Source organism: Saccostrea cucullata, unplaced genomic scaffold, assembly GCF_032062105.1.
Source record: "Saccostrea cucullata isolate Sc308-1 unplaced genomic scaffold, CSIRO_AGI_Scuc_v1 ctg382, whole genome shotgun sequence".
Lineage (NCBI taxonomy): Eukaryota > Metazoa > Mollusca > Bivalvia > Ostreida > Ostreidae > Saccostrea > Saccostrea cuccullata.
Window position 1 is genome coordinate 137543 of NW_026925758.1, and position 24062 is coordinate 161604.

Sequence of the window (24062 nt, forward strand, 5' to 3'; positions counted from 1 at the left end):
ATTATGCAAATAATGGTTGATATTAAACAGGAATCTTTGTTTCTAGGTCACTGAAAGGTTATAATAAGAAATACTGTAGAGGTGGTAACCATGGTTATGACAACTTGTACAAATCAATGCAGGTAAGATAAAAATATACCAGGCAATACAGGTAGACATAAACAAATCTACTCAGATAGGGTGTAAGATAAGATATACAAATCTATGAAAAAAAGAAAAACTGTAAGAAATAATGTTTTCAGTAAACATGGTGGTATGAACAATATTTTCTCTAGACTATTAACAAATTCCATATCAAGGTAACATGGTAAGTACAAGCACAACTCTGTTTAACTTGAAGAAAGTTTTATTTTACAATTAAAAGAACTGATCAAGACCCTTTTAAAAAATATCATCATCTCTTGAACATTAAGTCTACGGTAATTGGTAATATAAATGGAGGTTTTAACAAAAGATTTTGTGGACGCTCTAAGTAGAAGACATAGCATTTTAGCCAAGATTAAATTGATGTGTGGACATTTTAGTGGATTATTATATAAAATATATTTATGCATTTTCCATCAGTCTGACTTTTAAGGTTTTGCTCCTTGCTCATCAATGGGGAGGAAGAAGCAAAGATTTTAAACCTGTAAAATGGTATCATAAACATGCTTTTTTTAAGTACATAATGCCTCTTTTCCATTAACAAAAATTTATTAATCTTTCAGGCTTTATTTCTGGCCCATGGACCAGTCTTCAAACAGAACATGTCGACATATGCATTTGAAAACATTGAGTTATACAATTTAATGTCTGGTAAGTGGGTCATGAGCCTCTTTTTCAGTTCTAATATTTTTGTCACATCTGTCTTCTGTCTCTCTGTCTTTTCGTTTGTTTATATGTTCCACTCTGCAAACAAACAGATACTGATACTTATATCTGTAAAAGCAGTAAGCACCTGTCAAAGTCTGACCTTGATTTTTTTCTTTGCTTTCCTGAAAAGTTTGCATCCAAATGCATAATTAAATGAATATCATTGATTTCTGATCTTGATGTTCTAAACAAACTTTTGAGACCAAGGTTCAACTGCATAACTTCCTTATACATGAATATTGTAAACTCAGCATTGTTCAATTCAAACTTTTGGGTCTAGAAATAAAAGAGAGTCTGAGATGGGAATATATAAGAATATCTTTAAAATTGTTCTCATGAACACAAACATCTCAGGTGATACAAAGCTATAAATAAGGTAAATGTTTTGCCTTTGTTCTTGACCTTTAAGGAATGGCAACATATCTCAGTACTTTGGACAGTGGGGCTCTACAGATCACCATTATATCTGCTTTCATGATTTGATTCTAAATGACTTGTGAAATTGCAGATATTCTGAACATAACTGCTGCACCAAACAATGGGACTATGGGAGCCCTGAATCATTTGTTGAGGAATCCTCCATCTATAACAAGGTCAGAGGGCAACAAGCTGGACCGGAACATCACTAGAGTAACCGCAGCGGAGTTTGTTAGTGCTGTAAATAACGCAGACTGTCAGAATGCATGCTCATTTATTCCAGAAAAAGTGAGTACATCAAGGAAAAAGGGAGAGGATTTTTTTAAAAAAAGGTAGAGATCATAGAGTAATTAAATTCAAGCTATATAACCTTCACAATGAATTAAAGAGAACTCTGTGTAAAATAATATAGAGTCTGAATATTACAATACTTTTAACACAATTTACAGATGTATACAGCAGGAAGATTCCTTGCGCTGAGTTCACTGATTACAAACATGGATGTGTCTGGTCAGCTTCCGTTCGGGGCTCCCTCTGTTCACCTGCCGGGGGTTTCCCCCAGAATTCTGTACCAGGACAAATACATCACGGGGTACAGTGAGGATCTACAGCGCCCTCTGTGGATTTCATATTCCTTGAACAAAGCACAGGTACTAAGTAAATTTCATGATGACCTATGCTGGCTCTATGTTGACAAAAAAAAAAATCAAGAAATTGATAATGCTTATGATGCTTTGTAAAGCAAGGATTCGACTATCACTGAACTTTAACGTAGGGATATATATGATAATGAATTTTTTTTCAAAAACTATCTCTGTGGAACGCAAGAGCAAAGGATATAGTCTCGAGGTCACTTAAAAGTTGACCTAGCCTCAGAACTTTAGCTCTGGTTGAGAAAAATTTTTAGTACAATAAACTTAAACTTAAGGACATATGCAAAGTACCTTACGGTCCTTACCTACTGATAATTTTTCAAGATATTCTAAATTTAAACTTATATTACCATTACATGTTCTTAGATAAAAAATCAGCATGTGTCACCAGGGGTTTTGAAAAGATATCAAATAATGAAAATTTTTGCATTATTCAAAGAAAAATGTACAAAAATTACAAAACATAAATTCGAGATTTTTTTTCAGCAAAATTTGTTTTAGAAGAGGTATACAAATCCATATATCGACATTAAAAGTATTGCTCATAGGTCCTTCATTTAGTGGAACTCTTCAACTCCAGGGAAGAACTCAATAAAGTTCAAACTTCCGTATTACTGCGTATTACCTTAATTGTATCACATTTATAATTTAAGGTGGGTAGAGGTGTGCCAGACCCCTCCCCCTGTGTAGTACCAGATCTCAGGGTGTCGAGTCGGTTTAATGGGTCAGAGTCCTGCAATGTGAACAGTTCCCTTGGTGACCAGTATAGGTGGACATCTCTAACAAGCCAAAGTATATTATCTTCTTTTTAATCAATATTCAGAGTTAACATTTTCATGCCTGTACTTGGATCTAGGTATGACATGTTTACACCTTTGTGATTGTAGTGCCTTCATCCAGAAACAATCCAGAACTTAGTTCCTTCTCATCTACTTATGTTCCTATGTTAAACGCTTTCAAAACAGGTACGTCTGACTTCAGTTCAGTTCCATGAACATCACGAAATGTAATATTTTTTATATGATTCATCCAGAAAGATAACATGCTTTATTCACTGAGCATGATTCAAAAATCTTTTACAGGTATATGGAAAAGCTTACATGATTACATTGAGAAGTGGGTCGAGTCACATAACTTGGTAAACGTGGTGACGGGACCAGTGTTTGATTGGAACCATGACAGTCTTCCCGATCAGTTTAATCAATCAATGTAAGTCACATCCACATCCAATCAATCCACGTAAATCACATCCACAATATCCAAGTTAACTTAAATCAATCCATGTAAGTCCACAATATCCAAGTTAACTTGAATTTATCTGTGTTAGTCACATCCACAATATCCAAGTTAACAGAGCTTGAAATTCTGCTCTTTTCCTCTTTCACCTTGGTGTTTTTGGTTTTAAAGAAAATTAATTCATTAAAAATTGGTTGATATTGAATTTTTTTCCTTTTCACTGTATTGCAAGCAAATTAATAATAATTTTTTCAAAAAATGACTGAAAACAAGATGTGTTTGTGAAACACTATGCGCCCGGCGGCAACAAAGTTCGAAAAAGCAATTTTTAACATATAGGTCACAGTCAAGGTCAAATGATCATTGTCCTTGGTGTCATTTGAAAGCATTTAATTAGTTGAGTATGCATATCAAATACGAAGTTATTTTTAGTTTATAGGTCAGTCAAGGTCACAAAGTCATTGACCTTGGTGTTATTTCTAAGCTTGATAAATGCACCAAATAAAGACTATCTCCTATGGTTCAAAAGTAATGGCAAAATTGTGTAAGTCAAGGTCATTGACCTTGGTGTCAGTTAAAAGTGCTTTATTAATGGGGTATGCATACCAAATATGAAGTCTCTATCTCTCAAGGTTCAAAAGTTATGGCGAAGGTTAAAGTTGACAAACAGATAAACAGACAAACATCTAGACAAACAGACAGACAGGACAAAAACAATTTATGCCCCGAATCTGTCAATTCTGGTGCATAAAAACATATATAATGTTATATACATGTATTATGAAATGTAAATTTTAGACTACATAACTTAATTATACCTTAAAGTTTACTTGATTTCAAACTGATGAATCACAAATCAAGACTTTCTGATAATGATAGTTTAAAGGACTTAACTCATGTTTCTCAATTACTTTATATGATGTTTTACAGGTCCATACCCAGCCATTTCTTTGTGACTCTCTCAAGCTGTTTGTACTTTTGTTTATGTGATTTGATATTTTATTTTACAGGTCCATACCCAGTCATTTCTTTGTGATTCTCTCTGGTTGTTTGTACTTTTGTTTATGTGATTTGATGTTTTATTCTACAGGCCTATACCCAGTCATTTCTTTGTGATACTCTCTCGCTGTGAGTCCCGCAGTCTCTCTTGTCAGTCTCCTGTCACCTTGTCATTTATCTTACCTCACATTGAGAAGGAGTCGAACTGTCTGGTAAGTTTACCATTCTGTGTATGTCACCTTGTCATTTATCTTACCTCACATTGAGAAGGAGTCCAACTGTCTGGTAAGTTTACCATTCTGTGTATGTCACCTTGCTCTACCAACTGAGCTATCTGGCCAGTTGCAATCAAACCCGGCTGACCACCACAATAGTTTAAAGACTTATCTCATTTTCTCAATTACTTGATATGATCTTTTATTTTACAGGCCTTTACCCAGTCATTTCTTTGTGATACTCTCTCGCTGTGAGTCCCGCAGTCTGTTCTGTCAGTCCCCTGTCACCTTGTCATTTATCTTACCTCACATTGAGAAGGAGTCGAACTGTCTGGTAAGTTTACCATTCTACCCTATACCACATAGTAATGTACCCTAACAAACTAAGACTTCAGAGGTTTGTGAATTATTTGTTGTCCTATTTCAGTCTGTAGAAGCCTACCTGCAGGACAATGAAGCCAGGGTTAGGGATGTGGAGCTGATAACAGGACTGGAATTCTTCACCAACTTACCTGTTGATAACTCAGTCAGAGCTAGAACATATCTTCCCAGTGGTTTATGGTGAAACTGTGATTAAAAGGAAAATGATACAGAAGTGTGTTGAACAGTGTGTGTGAAGCAAGTGGCTGTTTTTTGATGAGGTGTTTTAGAGAGTGCATGGACTTTTTATACTGCATATCATTCCATTTTTGTTGTTATTCTTCAAAACTAATCAGCATTTTCACATATATGACTGTTATTTTTTTTTTTTTAACCAGAGACTGTTTTTTATCAATATACTACATATGCTTTTAACAAATCAGGTAAATATAAAGTTTTGTTCTGATAAAAGGACAGGTGATTTTGAAATGTGACTTTTTTTTTTTTTTGGGGGAGAAATTTTCCTGTTCCACAGGTCAATTCTTTTGAAATTTCAGAGTTTGTCTGTTAAAAGTGACCTCTGGTCCCCTTATTTATTGATATATTGTACACAGGGAAATTTTCTCCCCTGTTTTATTTCTGCCACTGTCTCCCTACTCGGGCAAATTTAAAACCAGGTTAATTCACAGAATACTTACAGTATAATCTCATAAATAAAACTATGACTGGGCAAAAATCGTCTGCAAATGTGAAAGGGCAAAAATAACATGGGGCAAAAATAACCCTGTGCAGCATTAGCTGACCTCTGGTCATCTTAATGATGACTCCTTGTCATCTTAAATACGTAAAACATTAAGTTGTCTACATAATTAGCATAATACCTTATATGACCCCTTCCATCTTTCAAGGTAATGCCTTATGTAGACTAAGAGGCCATATCACCAAGACTAGATGTCATCTAAACCAGGAGTCAGTCAAAGAATGGGGTCGAAGATCCTTATTATGGTATATTACTAAACGACCAATGATATCATCATGTTGTTTATCAATAAGGTTCTCAGAGGTCAATTATAAATGGTCAAAATGGAAACTATTGGCTACCTAAAAACCTTTGTAAGACCAGAGGATACCTGATATGATACATCAGTATGCAGACCAGAGACCACCTTAAAACAAAGGACACTCTTTGTAAGGAGACCAGAGGGTACTTTATCATGCTTTAAATGGAGATCAGAGATTACCTTAACCAAGAGTCAGCCCCTCTAAGGAGAACTGAGAACACCTGAGAGAGGTCACATATGTAGTACAATGTATATCTGTAGGGGGATGTTGCATGTCACCTTAACCAGAATTTAGCCTCTGTAAGGAGACTAGCTGCAGATCTGTAGCGCTATGGTTTTATATATTTATCTTTGACCATAACGCTACAGATCCCGTAATGCAAAAAAAAGTTGCAATTTACGGCGCAATATTTTTTGCACATTTTTGGGGATAATTTCTTCACTTTCTAGCATTGGTCAATCAACTACCTTTCACTCCCTAATTCTAGACACATTCTGTAGCCAATATGTATATTTTATCCACCTCCCAACCATTTATAGTTGTCTCTACAGGCAATAAACTCGCTTGAAGTGAATTTTCAGCAATCTAACAAATAATTTTAATCAAACGAGTTTAACACTTGTAGAGACGACTATAAAGAGTTGTAAGATGGATAAAATATACAGATTAGTTAAATAATGTGCCTAGAATTAGGGAATGAAAAGTATACTCACCGTCAATAGAAACGCAACACCCTAATTTTAGGATAAAAATTATATACAGGTTATAACTATGTACCAAAAAAGTTAGGTAATCTTTTACTTTGCCAAATCAGTTATTTCACGGTTGAATGAATTTCTTTCCATTACCGGAAGTTGTTTTTTAGCCCTCTTAACAGAATTCAAAATTTTCCATTTTTAATAAAATTTTAACAATATTTTGGGTTTCCAAGGTTTTGAAACTGTTAGTCATAAGCATTGTACTAAAAGGCCGGGAAAAAATCCTTCTTTCTTTACCGGATGTGATGCCTATATATCCTCAAAATGACTGATTTTCATTGCTAATGCTGAACATTTTCAAAATAAAGAAAAAAAGAGATGCAGATACAAATGTACACTATATAACGACTCATCAGGCTAATGTGTTTCAATAGCATAAATGACAGTTTCTTGACCGGAAGTCAAAAAGTTGCTACACTACGCCAGGTTAGAGAAAATTCGACCCCAATATCTGAAAAACATGTATTTAAAAATGCCCAAGAATATTAATTTCGCTCAGATTAAGACATTAATAAAATTAATGCATGGTAGAAATCGGGCTGCATTTGTTGTATATGGCGGACTAGCACGTTTTCATTAAATGGTCGGAAGGGGGGATGTTTTAAGATTTACCGGGTATTTGTTTCTTTCTAAGGTCTAAAAATAACATTTAATGTTTAAATGGAGCATTAATTTTTTGTAAATTTACTTTTTACCTAAATATTTTCAGTTTTAATGTTATCATTAACCTTTAGAAGGTAACACATAACTCTTAAAACATCCCCCCTTCTTGCTATCAGTCATTTTGAGGAAATATAGGCATCACATCCGGTAAAGAAAGAAGGATTTTCCCCCGGCCTTTTAGTACAATACTTATAATTAACAGTTTCAAAACCTTGGAAACCCAAAATATTGTTAAAATTTTATTAAAAATAGAAAATTTTGAATTCTGATAAGAGGGCTAAAAAGCAACTTCCGGTAATGGAAAGAAATTCATTCAACCGTAAAATAACTGATTTGGCAAAGTAAAAGATTCCTAACTTTTTTGGTACATAGTTATAACATGTTTTTAATTTTCACCCTAAAATAAGGGGGTGTTGCGTTTCTATTGACGGTGAGTATAGTTAATTTGACTGATGCTGGAAAGTGAAGTGAAGAAATTCTCCTCAAAAGTGCGCAAAAAATATTGCGCCGTAAATTGCAACTTTTTTGCATTACGGGATCTGTAGCGTTATGGTCAAAGACAAATATATAAAACCATAGCGCTACAGACCTGCAGCTGTAAGGAGACCAGAGATCATCTCATGTTGCATATCGATACTGAGAACAGAAATTACCTTACATAATATTGTGATGTATAGAGACTTTGGGGCCACTAAATGTGGCATATTACATGTAATAGAAAGAAATATTTATTCTGTGGATATAAATTAAGTCCACATTAAGAAGAGAATACTGATTATAAATATGCCATAAAACTGAAAAGAAATGAAAAAAAAAATCAAATGATCAAATAACATTTCAATATAAATTTTAAGTGCTGTATACATCATTATAATGTCTATGAAAGCGTTCCTTCAATTTCCTGTTTACATTTAAAATGCATTGACTAGATATTTTTGTACAAACTAAATCCAGTGCGAACGCTCTGGGTCGGTGCTACGTGCGTGTAAAGTGTAATATCAAGCTGAAATTTTCAGTTTGTTGTTCAATGTTTGTTATAGATTTTGTATTCATTGACTACATAGTATTAATTCTATCGCATCGGTCTACCAACTTTTTCATAGCCCCTCGTAGATTTGTGCAGTCGGATGGGACACATGTCAGTGGCGGATCCAGGAACCTACAAAAGGGGGGGCTTTTGGGGTCAGTATAGGGGTCCACGGCTACACACAAAATAATAAGTCTTATGTATATATTGGACACAAAAGGGGGAAGCGGGCATCCGCCAGTGCATTATATAACCCTTTTATTCGGTCCGCATTTAAATCCCTTGAAATGTATACATATTGTATGTAAACGTCAATATCTAGTACGGTGACCTTTTACAAGTGTTTACAAGTGTTGCCTTTGCTAGTTTTGCAATATTTTATTTGTCTTTTATTGAAATACATCCGCTGTCACGAAATAAAAGGAAACCTGGCAAGGAAGTGGAAAGCTTTTTACCAACTAATTGTATTCGGAAATGGACGCCCTGGGCTTACTTGGCATCAGGGGGTGGCTTTTACTTACGATTGGGTTACTGACTATAATATACATGTAAGTAAATCATTTGTTTTAAATCTATTGATTATGCAATGCAACAATTTCTATCACCTGCTGGAGCTAGATGGAGTGTATCTAATGTAAACAAAAAATTCTGTGGCGGATCCAGAAGTTGATGGTGGTGGTGGTGGGGGGGTGGATTTGAGACCCAAAGAAGGAGGTTATGGGAGCCTCCTTCGAGAAATTGTTAACAATTGCTCCAAATGGTGCATTTTACAGCATTTTGGGCTGCATTTTTTGTTATCTTTTGTTTAAGACCGACCGCCACACATTTTCACAGAATTTGGAAAAATAAGATGTTTCAAATTAATGAAAAGTTAAACTTAAAACTTGACATTATAAAGATAGTGCTAAATCTAATAATAATAGCAACATATCAACATTGTTAATATACCTTGAATGTGTCGCATGTCAAGCTCTAATGACCATACTCATGATAATTCAAATGATATGCAATTTTTTACTCTTAAAAATAAAAAATTGAATTCTCTATAGAAACCTTTCAATTTACTGGAGTATACTGTCAATATTATTTGCAATATTAACAATTAGTTAATGATATTTCTTACTCAAGAATAAAGTACTTAAATTATTGTGGAAAAGTGTGGCTGTTAAAATTTGAAGCAAGAAAAAAAGGTTGAAAAATAACATGAATTTTCGTTTATATGAGGATCATCTCTTATTTCTATCAGGTTAAAAACATGTGCAACCTAAAAAATAGTCTAAAGCTGGTGAGGGCTTGGTTAGATTATTCTAAACAAGAAACAAACCATAGTTCAAACTATAGTTCGACTGATAAAAAAAAAAAGAATTTTAACCATGAAATTGAGCTATTTTAATGAAAGCATGTATGTCTAATGAAATTTAAACACGTCAGGTCAATTTAATTTTAGGACATTTCATTCATAAACAAGTAATTACTAAATGTCCACATTTTGGGGGCACTTTTTCATATACAGGATATTATAAAATGACATCCTAAACAGACAGGGGGAACCCGGTAGGGGACGTGTATTGCTTATGCAACATTCCCAGAATGCTTGGGGTTACCCAGTACTTGTTTTTCAAGACCACCCCTCCCCCTGTTGGTTCGAAAGGGCAGTGAAAATTGACCATAGTAAAACAATAGACATATAAATCATATAAATTTATCTGTGGGAATACTAGGTAAAGCAGACAAACTCCCCCCTTTTTCTATGGCAAGGTAGCATCAAGTCTCAACCTGATTATAATTTTTTATCTCTCTGTTTTTTCTTTTTTAAAATATAAAATGAATAATGAATATTTTCATGTTTACAGATATGTGAAATGGAAATTTGGTTTATGGCGTCGCCTAGGTATTCCTGGACCTGATTTTTTCCCATACGTAGGTCAGATGATACACCTCAACAAAAAGGTCGGGAAAAAGACTCTTTAATGAAATGTACATATTCCATGTAGATTTTTAAATGTTATAAAATTAATTCAGTTTTGAGAAACATTGATCATGATATCAATTTAAAAAAATGTGGTATTCACACAATTGAGCGAGGAATATTCCAATATATTATGCAGGTGATCTTTGCATCAAATAAAAAGTTAAAATCACATTTTAACCCCAAAAATCTATGACATCGAAACGAATGACTTTTCTACTCTTCATACTAATATTCTCACGATAAATTAAAAAACAGTCTTTGCTATTATCTGAAAACCAAGCTTAGCGATGACTTAAAGATCAAGCTTTGCGATATTTTTGACATCACTTTCGTTTTTTTCAATAAAAATGGATCTCAGAAGAAGAAACTCGTGCTGTAGCCATCATTTCGACATCGTTTCAATATATATATATATATATATATATAAAATATAAACGACAAGTTAACTAACCAACTTTTTTTCTTATAATATAATTATTTCCATAGTAAACTAATATTAGCCACAACAAATTTTGGTAACAAATGGATATCAAGGGGTTAAATTTTCGCTATTAGAATATTTAATCCATACCATTATTTTTACAGGGCTTTCATGGGTTGGATGTCGAATTAGTTGAAAAATATGGAAGGGTCTTCGGGTGAGTTTTGCAATATACTTTACTTGGATGAAAGATATTTCTTCATGTTTCACACTTATAATCTTATGAAAAAATTCTTCTGAATTGCAAGTGATGGACCTTTTTAATTTTATTTTTCAACTAACTTTGCAGGTTATATTTCGGGAGTATGGCTGGCATAATGATATCTGATCCAGATCTTATTAAAACAATCATGGTGAAGGATTTCTCCAAAGCTCCTAATAGATATGTAGGTTGTATTTTATATTTAGAAAAAGTTAATTCATTGGTTTAAAAACTTGACATTGTTGAAAATTCCAGGAATTTCATTTTATTTTATATGCAATACTGCACCAGGAAAAAAATACATGTGATATTAATCTCAAAGTGAATAGTGTTAATGAATTCAGATAAGAGATGTTTTCTAATGACATATTTTTATAGGCCTTGGTAGAACAACGAGGCGAGATGAAGCATTCTTTAACAGAAGTTGTAGATGATCATTGGCGATTTATGAGAAACACCATACTGCCAACTTTCTCCAGTGGCAAGCTAAGAAAGGTGCATATACGTATATATAAAGAGAGAGACAAGCAATCAAAATTTTTTGGGATGTGAGATGTACACGGGTGATCAAAAAGTTTGATAAGAAATTTAATAACTTCTATATCCATGGTTTATTATTCATGAAAGTATAGACTTCTCGTATATCACCGTCTGACAATGCACAAAACGTGGTCCAGGCGGTCACTTGACATGCTACCATACACATTTTCTTTTGTCTTTTCTTTAAGATGGGAATTCCTTTGAAAGAGAAATATAAAATGTTACTGGAAGGATTAACTAAGAAAGCAGAGGAAGGAAGTGTCATTGAATTCAAACAGTATGTATATATTCTTACTTGTATTGTATGTGCTACCTCTTAATTAAAGACTTTAAAAACAAGTTTTCTTCAATATAATGAAGACTCATCTGAAGTATATAAAGGTAACAAACAGTATTAAAGCTTATAAGTCCATAAAACAATACAAACAGTAGCAGAGCAAACACGGACTTCCGAAACATCAGAGGTGGGATCAGGTGCCTCGGAGGAATGAGCGTACCATGCCGACCGGTCATACCTATCGTGTGCTCCTTGTCATTATATAAAAAAAGGAAAAATTCGTCGGCATTTCAGTGTGTAAATAATTTTCTTGCAATTAGTATGAAAAAACGTCAGTCAATGACAGTCAGCATTTGACTTAATTAATGATAGATAGTATGCTGTTTGTTAATGTTATTTATTCTTTTAGAGTATTTGGAAGTTTTACAATGGACGTCATTGCCTCGCTTGGCTTTGGTATGGAGATCGATTCCCAGACAAACCCAGACAATAAATTTGTAAAATACGCTAAAGAACTGTTTGATGTCGACATTTCTCTTTTAGCAATCCTGGCAGGTATGGACACCGATAATCACATCTAATTCATTTTTTTCTTATTTTTTAATTCACTATTTATTTTCAAATCATTTATTGCAGTTCTTATACCGCCGTTTGAAAAACTTTTGGATCACTTTAATATGTCACCCCTGAATAACCGCGGTAGGATGGAATTCTTCAAATCTGCAGTACATCGGGCGATAGAAATGCGTGATGACACAGATAAAGTACGACTAACAGACTTTTTGCATAAATCCATGAATTAAATCCGAACAAATAATTCTTGAGTAATGAATATTGGTAAGAAAATATTTCTACACAGGTAATATTATCTCACAAAAGACTGTAAGCGCGAATAAATATTATTCTCTTCATCTTCTTTCTTCACATACAAATAAATATTGAGACATTGCCTTACACAGGACAGAAAAGATATGCTACAACTTATGTTGAATGCTCATAGACTCACTGATAAAAATGAGATAGAGGACACACACACTTATGAAAATCCTGAGGAATGGAAAAAGAGAGGTAAGATGTGATAGTCATCATGTTTGATGCTGAGTTCGCACTGATATTGGATATTCACTTGTAGCAGTTGTTGTTCATGTTGTTCTTTGATAAAGATATATTGAAATTTATCAGGAAATATGCATAAAAATCTAGAAAAAAACAAGTTTTCAGTGCTTTTGATGATTAATCTAAATAAAAATCAAATGTAGAACACAGCATCTCCCATGACTTTGTGACTGGATATGATTCAATCGAACGATTTGTGTGTTTTCTGAAGCCTTACCTGTGCTAAAGTAAAAAACATTATTCTAGTTAATTAAAAACATACATCATATTTACAGGTTTAACCGTGGAAGAGATAACTGGGAATGCTATTCTTTTTCTACTGGCTGGTTACGACACAACATCCAGCACTATGACTTTTATGGCGTACAACCTGGCGACAAACCCAGAATGTCAAGAAAAACTGATAAACGAAATTGACAAAGTTCTAGGACAAGTGAGTTTGATAAATTAATAAATGAAACCAACACATTTCGGTGAAAAAAGAGCTTATCTTTTATTTCAGAAAAAAATTATTTTGGCAAAATGTTCCTATCATCTTCGGACATCTTCCGATGAAATATGGTGATAACAGACAGTATACAAGCTCTTAAGTCCATTCAAGCATAACAAATCAGGAGCAGAGCAAACACGAATGTCTTAAACATGAAAAGGGAGATCAGGTGCCTTGGAGGAGAGAATATTCCCTGCCTACCAGTCACACCCACCAGTGCTCTTTGTTATGATCGGGGGGGGGGGGGCGGATAAATATAAGTGGACAATTACTAGTAATGTATAAATTATGGTCTAACAATTAGTTTTAAAAACGTCAGTCGGTATTTGACTTGTTGTTAGATTGTATTTGCTGACAAGGTCATTATCTTGTCCATAGAACTAGCATGATGATGACCTTTAGCAAGTAAGTTGATATTCTCATTCTGTAAGGCACCTGACTACCTCTAATGATTGGGAGGTCCGTGTTTACTCTGCTCATATTTTGTATTGTTTACTGTACATTTGAGCGTGAATACTGTTCATTACCTCGATCATTTCGCTCATCAACTTGTAAAATAAACTTTCAGGAGCTGCCTACATATGACAACATACAGAAGCTCGTGTACCTGGACATGGTGTTCAACGAGACATTACGTCTGTACCCACCGGCTACAAGGCGAGTGTATAGATTTATATTTATTATACGTATATTGTATATCCAAATAAAATGAGACAAAAATAGACCAGTCAAACAAAATGCATAATCTTTTGTGTAATATAATACACATACATTAATTATTATTAATCAAGAAAAATTTACTTGTTCTTTTCCAGAACAAACAGAAACAATTCTGTAGAAATTGAGGTGGATGGTATAAAGATTCCACCCAATACTGAAATAATATTTCCTATTTTTGCGATACATAGAAATCCTAAGTATTGGCCAGAACCAGAGAAATTCGATCCTGAACGGTAAGTGGCAAAATGTAGTAAATGGTATTACTTTGTGGTTAAGGCATGTAATAAATGATGTTGACTGAGATATGCTCGTTTGATTATTACTCTTTACAAGATGTCACAACACTATGCAGTCGCATATTGACTGATGTGTTTCAAACCATTTGTTAGTTTTTTTTCGTTTTAAACTTAATATGACTTAAGGATGTTTCGTCTATCTTATAAATACACAAAGACTTAAGAGCTTGCCGTCAACAGGGGATGTTTACTCTTCTTAAGCACCTGATCGCACCTCTGGAATAATTAAAGGAGTATTTTATGCCCTGGTTACAAATAAGTTATTAATACCAGTATAATAGATTTCTGCATCTTTGCCCTTTTCAATTCGTACAAATACTGGCCTACAAATATAAGGCATTTTGTTCGAAAAAAAAAACATTTAGAAAAATTTCAACTGACGGTAACAAAAACGGACTACAAGAAACAGAAACCTTTATAGATCTGAACGCATTATAAAATTGCCGTTTTTACCTGCTAATAGTTTAAAGTATTGCAATAGTCTTGATACGAAAGGAATGTACATGTATAATATGCATAGTCTGTAACTTTTGTGAATATTCAGACAAAATGAGTGTTGAGTTAAAATGTCCAAGAAATAGCTCTGTTTACGTGCTACATGTAGAAAACTAATCTATTTCTATGTTTTTGATTTCATGAACTTGAACTATCATATGTATATTGGATTCCGAAACTTCATAAGAATCCTTAAAAACAAAGATACATTGCGGGGTCCAGTAAAATGTTCAACCAAGCTTCTTTCTTTACTCCTCACTACGATATTGACATTAGTGAAGTAAAAACTTCAAGTGCACAGTGCAACAATATATTCAAGAAGTGGTGCGAATCAGATGTGGATACTAAAACATTCCGAAGAACTTTTGGACAATTTGAAATCACAAGATTTTACCAAAATCAACAGATTCAAAATTTACGACTTTTCAACTTTATACACAACCATTCCCCACGATAAATTAAAGTCCAAGTTTTTTGATATCATTGACAGCTGCTTTTTCAATAAAAATAGAACTCGTAAATTTACTTACCTGGTCAAATATCATTTGCAAAATTATTTGTTAAAACACATTCTGATTGCACACGCAAGTACTCTGAAGTTGACATAAAAAGATGCTTGAGTTTCTGATTATCTATGTGGTTTTGGAGACCATGTCTTCCAACAATCTATTGGAATTCAAATGAGTACCAATTGCACTCCGTTATTAGCAGACCCATTTTTGTATTCATATGAAGCAAAATCCTAGGCGTGAAAAAGAAAAAAAAAACTTGCTGTGGCCTTCAGCTCGACATTTAGATATATCGACGACGTATTGACAATTAACAATGGTAATTTACATTCTATATCGATACGAATATCCTGTTGAGCTTGAGATAATAGATACCACAGAGTCTGACGCATCTGGTTCATACTTGGATATTTTACTTGAAAAGGACATTAATGACAAACGTGATGACTTAAACTTTTCTATCGTCATCTTCCCTTACTTATGCAGCAATATACCTTCATCACCAGCATACAGAGTTTATTTCTCTCATTTTAATCGATACGCAAGAGCATGCTCTACGCATGTACATTTTTTAAAACGAGGTAAATTATTGACAAACAAGTTGACGAAACAGGAATATCATCAGTCTGGTTTAAAATCATCATTTCCTAAGTTCTATGGTTGATACAATGACCTTGTTAGCAAATACAATTATCATTGAGTCAAATGCTGACTGACGTGTTTATACTAATTTTTAGTCCATTATTTATACTCTCAATTGACGACGGATTTTTCCGTTATTTCCCGATCATGACATGGAGCACACGGCGGGTGTGGCCGGTTGGCAGGGGATGCTCACTCCTCCATGGCACCTAATCCCACCTCCGATGTTTTGGAGGTCCTTGTTTGCTCTGCTCCTATTTTGTATTGTTTTATGGTCTTTTGATATTGAATACTGTTCGTTATCTCCATATCCTTTACGTGACAGTAACTTTGTTTCAGTTTGTTAATGTTCGAATGCTAAATTACACGCTGAAAAAAGTAAATGTTCATTTTGCTTTTTTTTTGTATCTACCAGTATCTCTGAATATCAGTTAAAAGTAAAGTTTGCGACTTTCTTCCCAAGGTTTACCCCAGAAAATAAAGAGGGTCGTCATCCGTACACGTTTCTGCCGTTTGGTCATGGACCCAGGAACTGTATAGGACAACGTTTAGCGGGAATGGAGGTTAAATGTGGCATTGCATACATACTTCAACACTACCGGTTCATTAAATGTAGCGAGACGGAGGTAAGCTTTAATTTTGGTTCCCAAATAGCACAAGAACCAATCTTTGAGGAGACAGACATCGATAAGTTTGGACATTTAATTAGACTGTGTAGTAATAGGCCCCAGCTGTTTGTTATCTCCATACATTACATTTCAGTGTTTTAATGATAGAACTGATGATGAGACAAGACAAGATCTATTTAAAAATGAAGTGTCTTTTAACAGTCTAGTATAGTTATATAAATATTATTGTTACGCTTAAAAATAAAAAAAATATTTTATAAATGATTTACCTATTGATATCTTTAACAGATTCCAGTTCAACTGAGCAAAGAAGCAATAATGACACCGGCTAATGGAGTTAAACTGAAACTGGAAAAAAGAACGGATTTAAACAGCGAATCTTAAGAACATTTTAATTGTTTGTGTTCCATGTACATTATTACCTTGTACAACTTGTATAAAGGTAATTTTTCTCAGGGAAAAAATACAAAGATGGATATACTTTTTAGATGCATTTCAAAAGACTTTGTTGAAAATATTTCCAAAACAAAAAGTAATGAACTATTATGGAAAAATATGCAATTCAACTGGAAAATTATAAAATGCATATAGAAAAAATACTATAATTTTTTAAATGTCATAGTTGTTTGCATTATTCGATTTGAAAGCATATTGCAATGCCAAAAATAAATAAATAAAATTCTATTCATATTGACATATGTCTTCATCCTGTCAGCGACTTATTTTTCTTTGAATTTTTCAATGTTTAACAAAATTATATATAAATACCTATATGAACATGCAACTAAAGATAAATAAATCTAGTTTCTTCAAGAAGAATTAATTATGCTCAAATGTGATCTCGGATTCTGCCACAGGTAGTGTGACTCCAACTTCTAGTCTAAAAAATTATTTTATCAATGAAGAAATATTCTCACATTTCTTTTTTAGAAGAAAAAAATAATCATAAAAACTTCTTATGATTATTTATTCTACGAAAAAGGACTTCTTATTAAAAAGTAATGGTAAAGATAAAAAAAAAAAGATAAAACTCGTAAAGTTTATAAATATTATAAACAATCCTAATATATCATGTGTATAAGATGAATACGTTATGGCTCTATCTCTCAGTTGATTCGATACACAAGAGCATGCTCTACGTATGAACAATTTCTAAACGAGGTAAATTATTGACAAACAAGGTGATGAAACAGGAATATCAGCAGTCTCGTTTAAAGTCATCATTTCGTAAGTTCTATGGTCGATACAATGCTGACCGACGTTTTTCATTTTGATTGTTAGTCTATTATTTATACACTGAATTGACGACGGATTTTCGGTTATTTCCCGAAAATGACAAGGAGCACACGGTGTGTGTGACCGGTCGGCAGGGGATGCTCACCTCCATGACACCTGCTCCCAACTCTGATGTTTTGAAGGTTGCATTACATGTGACAAGATGTTTCCAAGTCTGCTATAATTTTTGACCCCTTCACATTGACTTTCATGTTCGAACTAATTATCAAGAAAAATTAACCTGGGTGATTACTTTAAAATGTCATAAATAATGACATCCCACCCACTAAAACAACGCTAAAAAGCATGGGAGTTTACTTGTAGTCAATTAACCTTCTTTGATATTGTTTGTTTGTTGAACGTCCTTAACAAGAATTTTTAAACTCATATTCAGAGGCCACTTGCTACCTGAGGGCATCCGGGAATGGATTTTACTTATAACTGGATTATTGACCATGTTATACATGTAAGTAAATCAATTTCTTTTCTTTTTTTAAGATCAAACAGATTTATCAATTTATGCACCACTTCGATTTCTATAATCTTGAGAAGCAAAATATATACACTATGCATGTATGAATGTCTGAAAAAGAACATATGATATGATCTTTGTACTAAAGCATTTATTTTTACAGATATGTGAAATGGAAATTTGGTTTATGGCATGGCCTTGGGATCCCTGGGCCTGATTTTGTTCCATACGTAGGCCAGATGATACAACTAAATAAAAAGGTCAGGAAAATGATTATTTTTACATTGCAATTTTTACAAGAAATTTAACCCCATTTATTCATTATCTTCAGAAGTTTAATTAAATTCATTTATATAAAAGCTCTGATATCATTTATAAAGTAAAATGTGCAGTGGTATTGCACAAGACATGTATGATAAGTAGTTATTATTTTTATTTAGAAGCAGAATTTGTCCCAGATCTTGTTCGTAAGAAAAATAAAACACTTGCTGAGGCCTTCAAGAAGACTTTTAGATATATCGACGACGTTTTGTAAATTAATAATAGTAATCTCCATTCTTATGTCGATACGACATATCCCGATGAGCTTGAGATAAAAGATACCACAGAGTCTGACACATCTTTTTCATTTTTGAATATTTTACTTGAAAAAGACGTTAATGGTAATCTTACAACCAAGCTTTATGATAAATGTGATGACTTTAAATTTTTAATCGTCAAATCCTCTTACTTATGCAGAAATATACCTTCATTACCTACATAAGGGTTTTATATCTCTCAGTTGATTTCATACGCAATCAACAGGCACCTGGCGTTACTTATTTTTCTTTTTATAAAAAAATATATCACTACCTAATAATAAGCCTAGGTAGGGGTATATTTTTTGTTCAAAGAAAAACAAGTAGGCCTAAAGTCAGGTGCCTATGGCAAGAGCATATTCTACGTCTGTACACTTTTTAAAACAAGGTAAATTATTGACAAACAAGAATATCAGCAGTCTCGTTTAAAGTAATCATTTCTTTAGTACTATGGTCGACACAATAACCTTGTCAGAAAATACAATTTATCATTGAGTCAAATGCCCACTGACGTTTTTCTACTTAGTCCATTATTTACACACTGAATTATCGATGGATTATCCTTTATTTCCCGATCACGACAAGGAGCACACAATGAGTATGACCGATCGGTAGGGAATGCTTACTCCTCCATGGCACCTGATCCCACCTCTGACGTTTTGGAGGTCCGTGTTTGATCTGCTCCTATTTTGTATTGTTTTATTGACTTTTGAGCTTGAATAGTGTTCGTTTTGCCATATATTTCATGCTGTAATATATATATATATCAGGTGATGTTTGAAGTAATGTATTGTACAGGACAAAGAAATATAGAAAACCCCGTAATGAATTATATTTTAAACGTTCTGTTTTTTTTAGAAGTCGCATTATCTCTTTCATTTTTTTTTAAATGATGTCATTCCTAGTTGCACCTGACCCACTTTATTTTAAGGACCCGAATTTAGCTAAGCGTGCATGTTCTTATGGTTACGAAGCAGTATTCAGACAAAATTGTTATCTCTTATATATACTGTATGTGATCTACATTTCAGTCTAAATTACACGTACAGTTACATTTAGGTCTGCTCTTGGTTAATTATAAGTACTAGATGGTATAGTAATTTTGCTGTGAAACATTTGGTTTCCATGTAAGTATCAAATCAACCTGAAGTAGGATTCATTATCCAAATTCACTCAGTTTTGACTTTACTCACTGGGAAATTACTGAATACGTGTAATCCTGAATACATTGATATGATGTTTTCTTGATAAATAAAAACAACAACAAATTGAGTGATCAAATAGGCAAAAGGATGTTCGAAGAGAGTTCCCAGTTATACTTTTACCAGTAATCAACATTGGAAGCGTTTTGAAAAGTCTAAGAACATGAAAAAGATTACTTGTATCACCAGTTCGTTAAGACACTACACGGAGAAATAAATGGCATAATGCTTAAAAAGGAAAAAATACAACTAGGTCTATTTTGAAACGGTGAACTCCGTCAAAAAAATAATAAGATCAATGCTCATACATATGAGGAAAAAAAAACATTACGGAATTTAGTTGGAAAATCTTAACAGAGCAACCTAGAGTATTTATACTACGAGAATAGCAAAAGGTTGGCAAAAGTGTGCTACATGTAGAGATAATATTGCATAATCGCAGAAGATAAAAATGTGGGACACCCTAAATCCCAGGGACTTTTGAAAAGAAATTAACAACAGACCTAAAGCAAATACAAACCTATTGATAGTGACATATTAAAAAGGATCCAAGAGGTATTTTACAAAATATATGATATTCGAAGATTCTAGTGGTAAAAAGTTTAAAGTACACATGTGCTTGAAACTAATGTCACAACTGAGAAATTAAAAAAAAAAGCTCTTCAAGAAATAACGAACAGTACGCAGTCTCAAAAGTCCTCTCAAACAAAACAGGGAGCAGAGCAAACTCGGACCTCTGAAAACATCAGTAGTGGGACCAGGTGCCATGGAGGAGTAAGCATCCCTTGTCGACCAATCAGATCCACCGTATGCTCTTTGTCTTGATCGTGAAAATGAAAAATTCGTAGACAATTCAGTGTGTAAAAAGTGGCCGAACAATAAGTAAAAAAAAATAAAACGTCAGTCAGCATTAGATTTCATGCTAAATTGTAGCCTACCTGGTATTTGCTGACAAGGTTATTGTATCGACCATAGAACTTGCGAAATGATGACTCTAAACGAGACTGTTGATGTTCTTGTTCCATCGTCCTGTTTGTCAGCAGTTTGCCTCGATTTACGTAGAGCATGCTGTTGTGTATCGAATCATTTGGGATATGCAGGTGATAAGGGTATAATTGTTACACAAGTAAAGGAAGATTACGAAAGAAAAGTTAAAGTCATCACACTTATTTTAAACTATTATTGTCCTTTTACCACTAACGTCTTATTCTAGTAATTTTATTTTCAAAATGAAGCATGTCGAGTCGGACTCTGTGCTATATTTAATTTTAAGTTCACTGGGATATATTGGGTCGACCTATGAATGAAAGTAACTAAAGTAAATTGATCATACCTTGTCGATACATCTATGCCGAGTTGAAGGCCACAAGTGTTTTCTTCTTCACATTATAAAGTTAAATAAATACGATATCATATAAATACAAAAATAGGCTTTCCAAAAAAGGGTCGCAATACCTACCCTTGGGTAATCCAGCTAAAATTCAAGATAAAATTCCTCACGTGAAAGAATGGATTGACCCTTGTATTACGTTTGGTGCAACATGCTCCACAGCAAATACTCTAAAACTCGGAATAACTGTAGGTTCTGGTACTTAAAAAAACTAAAAAAAAAAAGGGGGGAAATGTTATATATGTACGCATCATAACGTAACTGTTAAACATGTGTAGCAGCAAGCCAATACTTGATGAAAAGCAGCAAAACTAAGAAAACTGTACTGACCTGTTTAGATACAGAAGAATTAGCACATTGTCAAATGTCAATATCATACACTGACGATATCTAACATTTTAAAATAAAGGAATCCGTGGTATACTTGGACTTAGGCATGTATAAAACTGTTAGATAAAACTGTTGTTCAAAAAATGTAATAAACTTTATGGATGTATGTATTCAGATTATATAAAAAGTTGGAAAGGTTCCATACAAGAAAAATCAACTCATTCTTTTAACTCTGTCAACTGAAACTGATCCTTGCAAATTAGAGGATTGGCATGAACGCTGTCTTAATTTCGGAGCTACTGCAACAAATCAAATCATTACCGAGGAAATACATGTACATGGATAGAGAAACCTTTCTACATTATGGATAGACAATTATCATCTTAAAAAATTTCTTGACATGTTAATACGTGGCAGGATAATTCGGTCAACGCGTTTCATGCAGATGTCAACTACCAGAGTAGTTGATAGATGTCCAAGGAATTTAATTTTTGAAATCGAGGTTTTGTACAGTTGCGTTAAAAATTTGGAAAAAAAAATGATACAAAACAGAGTGTGCAATAAATACATTGTATACATTTTTCTGTGGTGGCATTGTAGCCCTCCTGTCTGTTAATATTTTCTTCAGAGAGCTTCAGTTCTGCAGCTGGAAATATTGACGTCATATGCAGGTTTAACGTGTTTATCTAGTGTTTTGATCGTGTGTCTTTCAGACATTTTACTTTCTCGTCTTTAACTTGACAAATACTTTTTTTTACAGGGCTTGAAATCATGGTTTGGATGTCGAATTGGTTAAAAAATATGGAAATCTTGTCGAGTGAGTTTACATCTTACAAAGAAACAAGAATACTCTTGACACGTGTATGGTTAAATTCTAAGCGTATTATAAGGTTAATCTAGTCATAATGAATTAATTCGAAAGTATATTTCAAAGTTCTTCAAATTTATAAGTAAATGTGTTCGAGTTTTAAATTGATTATGAAGATAACAGTCCTTAATTAATAGATCATTTGAAATTCTAATTGACAAATAAAAAAAAATGTCTTCTTCTCTAACTTTGCAGGTTGTATTTCGGGAGTCAGCCTTCCATCATGATATCGGATCCAGATCTTATTAAGACCATCATGGTGAAGGATTTCTCCAAAGCCCCTAATAGATTTGTATGTGATATTTTATATGTAGAAAAAAAGATTAATTGCATATTCCGTGATTAAAACATGATTTACCTTTGAATTTACCTTTGAATTTCTTGAAGTAAATTATATTTTTTAGAAAATCCAGCATAATTGTTAGTAAAGGTTTTGCTAGTTTTGCAGAACCAGCCTTTTTAATAAAAAATAAAATATTTTTATAGTCGTTGGTTAAACAACGAGGCGAGCTGAAACAATCTTTAACAGAAATTGCAGATGATCATTGGCGATTTATAAGAAATACTATACTGCCAACTTTTTCCGGTGGCAAACTCAGGCACGGAAGATGCTCTTATTTAACGACATAAAATAGAATCAAAAGTTAGATAAACAAATATATACGTACATGTATTTATGTGTGTACAGAATACTTTATAAAGTTTTTGCTCCTAACTCATTTATAAAAAATCGAGAAATTTTGCACCATATTTACATGTCGCAAATTTAAAATATACCTGCAAATGCTTAAATTAAAGCGATTGTTACATGCTCTGCGTATGAACAATTTCTAAAACGTGGTAAGTTATTGACAAAAAAGTTTATGATACAAGCATATCAATAGTCTCGTTCAGTGTCATCATTTCGTAAGTTTAATGGTAGATACAATGAGCTTGTCAGCAAATTCTTTAGTGAAATATATATACTGACCGACATTTTTCATACCATTCGTTAGGCCATTATTTGCACACTGAATTGTGTATTTTTCCGTTATTTCCCGATCATAACAAGGAACACACGGCGGGTGTGACCGGTCGACAGGAGATGCTCTTTCCTCCATGGTACTTGATCCCACTCCTGGTATTCTAGAGGATCGTGTTTGCTCTGCTCCTAATTTGCTTTCTTTGAATGGACTTTTGAGATTAAATACTGTTAGTTATCTCTATATCCTCAGTATTAAATCTCAAAAAGCAAAACACGTGATAAGTGAAGTTAAGAAGAGTAGAAATGCTACATAATTAGTCCGGCAAATCGTAAAAAATATAAATAAATGGAAATTAGTAGACAATAAAAATT

The 24062-nt window shown here is 33.5% G+C and overlaps 2 protein-coding genes across 4 annotated transcripts in view; both read left to right on the plus strand.

Annotated features, from left to right (window-relative positions):
* Positions 1–5100, plus strand: part of LOC134269752 (uncharacterized) — a 34227-nt gene extending 29127 nt beyond the window's left edge. For 2 of the 3 annotated variants that reach the window (XM_062751956.1, XM_062751958.1), the window contains exons 43-51: positions 47–122; positions 708–795; positions 1361–1557; positions 1719–1919; positions 2576–2714; positions 2810–2887; positions 3005–3131; positions 4249–4369; positions 4800–5100. In XM_062751956.1, the coding sequence (XP_062607940.1) occupies positions 47–122; positions 708–795; positions 1361–1557; positions 1719–1919; positions 2576–2714; positions 2810–2887; positions 3005–3131; positions 4249–4369; positions 4800–4937 (1165 nt within the window). In that variant the 3' untranslated portion in view covers positions 4938–5100. Of the gene's footprint in view, positions 1–46; positions 123–707; positions 796–1360; positions 1558–1718; positions 1920–2575; positions 2715–2809; positions 2888–3004; positions 3132–4248; positions 4370–4585; positions 4707–4799 lie in introns of all 3 variants that reach the window. The other variant, XM_062751957.1, reaches the window with a different exon arrangement.
* A 3505-nt stretch (positions 5101–8605) lies between these two features.
* Positions 8606–24062, plus strand: part of LOC134269749 (cytochrome P450 3A8-like) — a 31580-nt gene continuing 16123 nt past the window's right edge. Inside the window, exons 1-13 of the mRNA XM_062751952.1 lie at positions 8606–8790; positions 10096–10192; positions 10800–10852; positions 10985–11081; positions 11276–11392; positions 11626–11714; positions 12124–12269; positions 12351–12478; positions 12674–12782; positions 13106–13263; positions 13889–13977; positions 14136–14273; positions 16446–16608. Coding sequence (XP_062607936.1) covers positions 8717–8790; positions 10096–10192; positions 10800–10852; positions 10985–11081; positions 11276–11392; positions 11626–11714; positions 12124–12269; positions 12351–12478; positions 12674–12782; positions 13106–13263; positions 13889–13977; positions 14136–14273; positions 16446–16608 — 1458 coding nt within the window. The 5' untranslated portion in view covers positions 8606–8716. The remainder of the gene's footprint in view (positions 8791–10095; positions 10193–10799; positions 10853–10984; positions 11082–11275; positions 11393–11625; positions 11715–12123; positions 12270–12350; positions 12479–12673; positions 12783–13105; positions 13264–13888; positions 13978–14135; positions 14274–16445; positions 16609–24062) is intronic.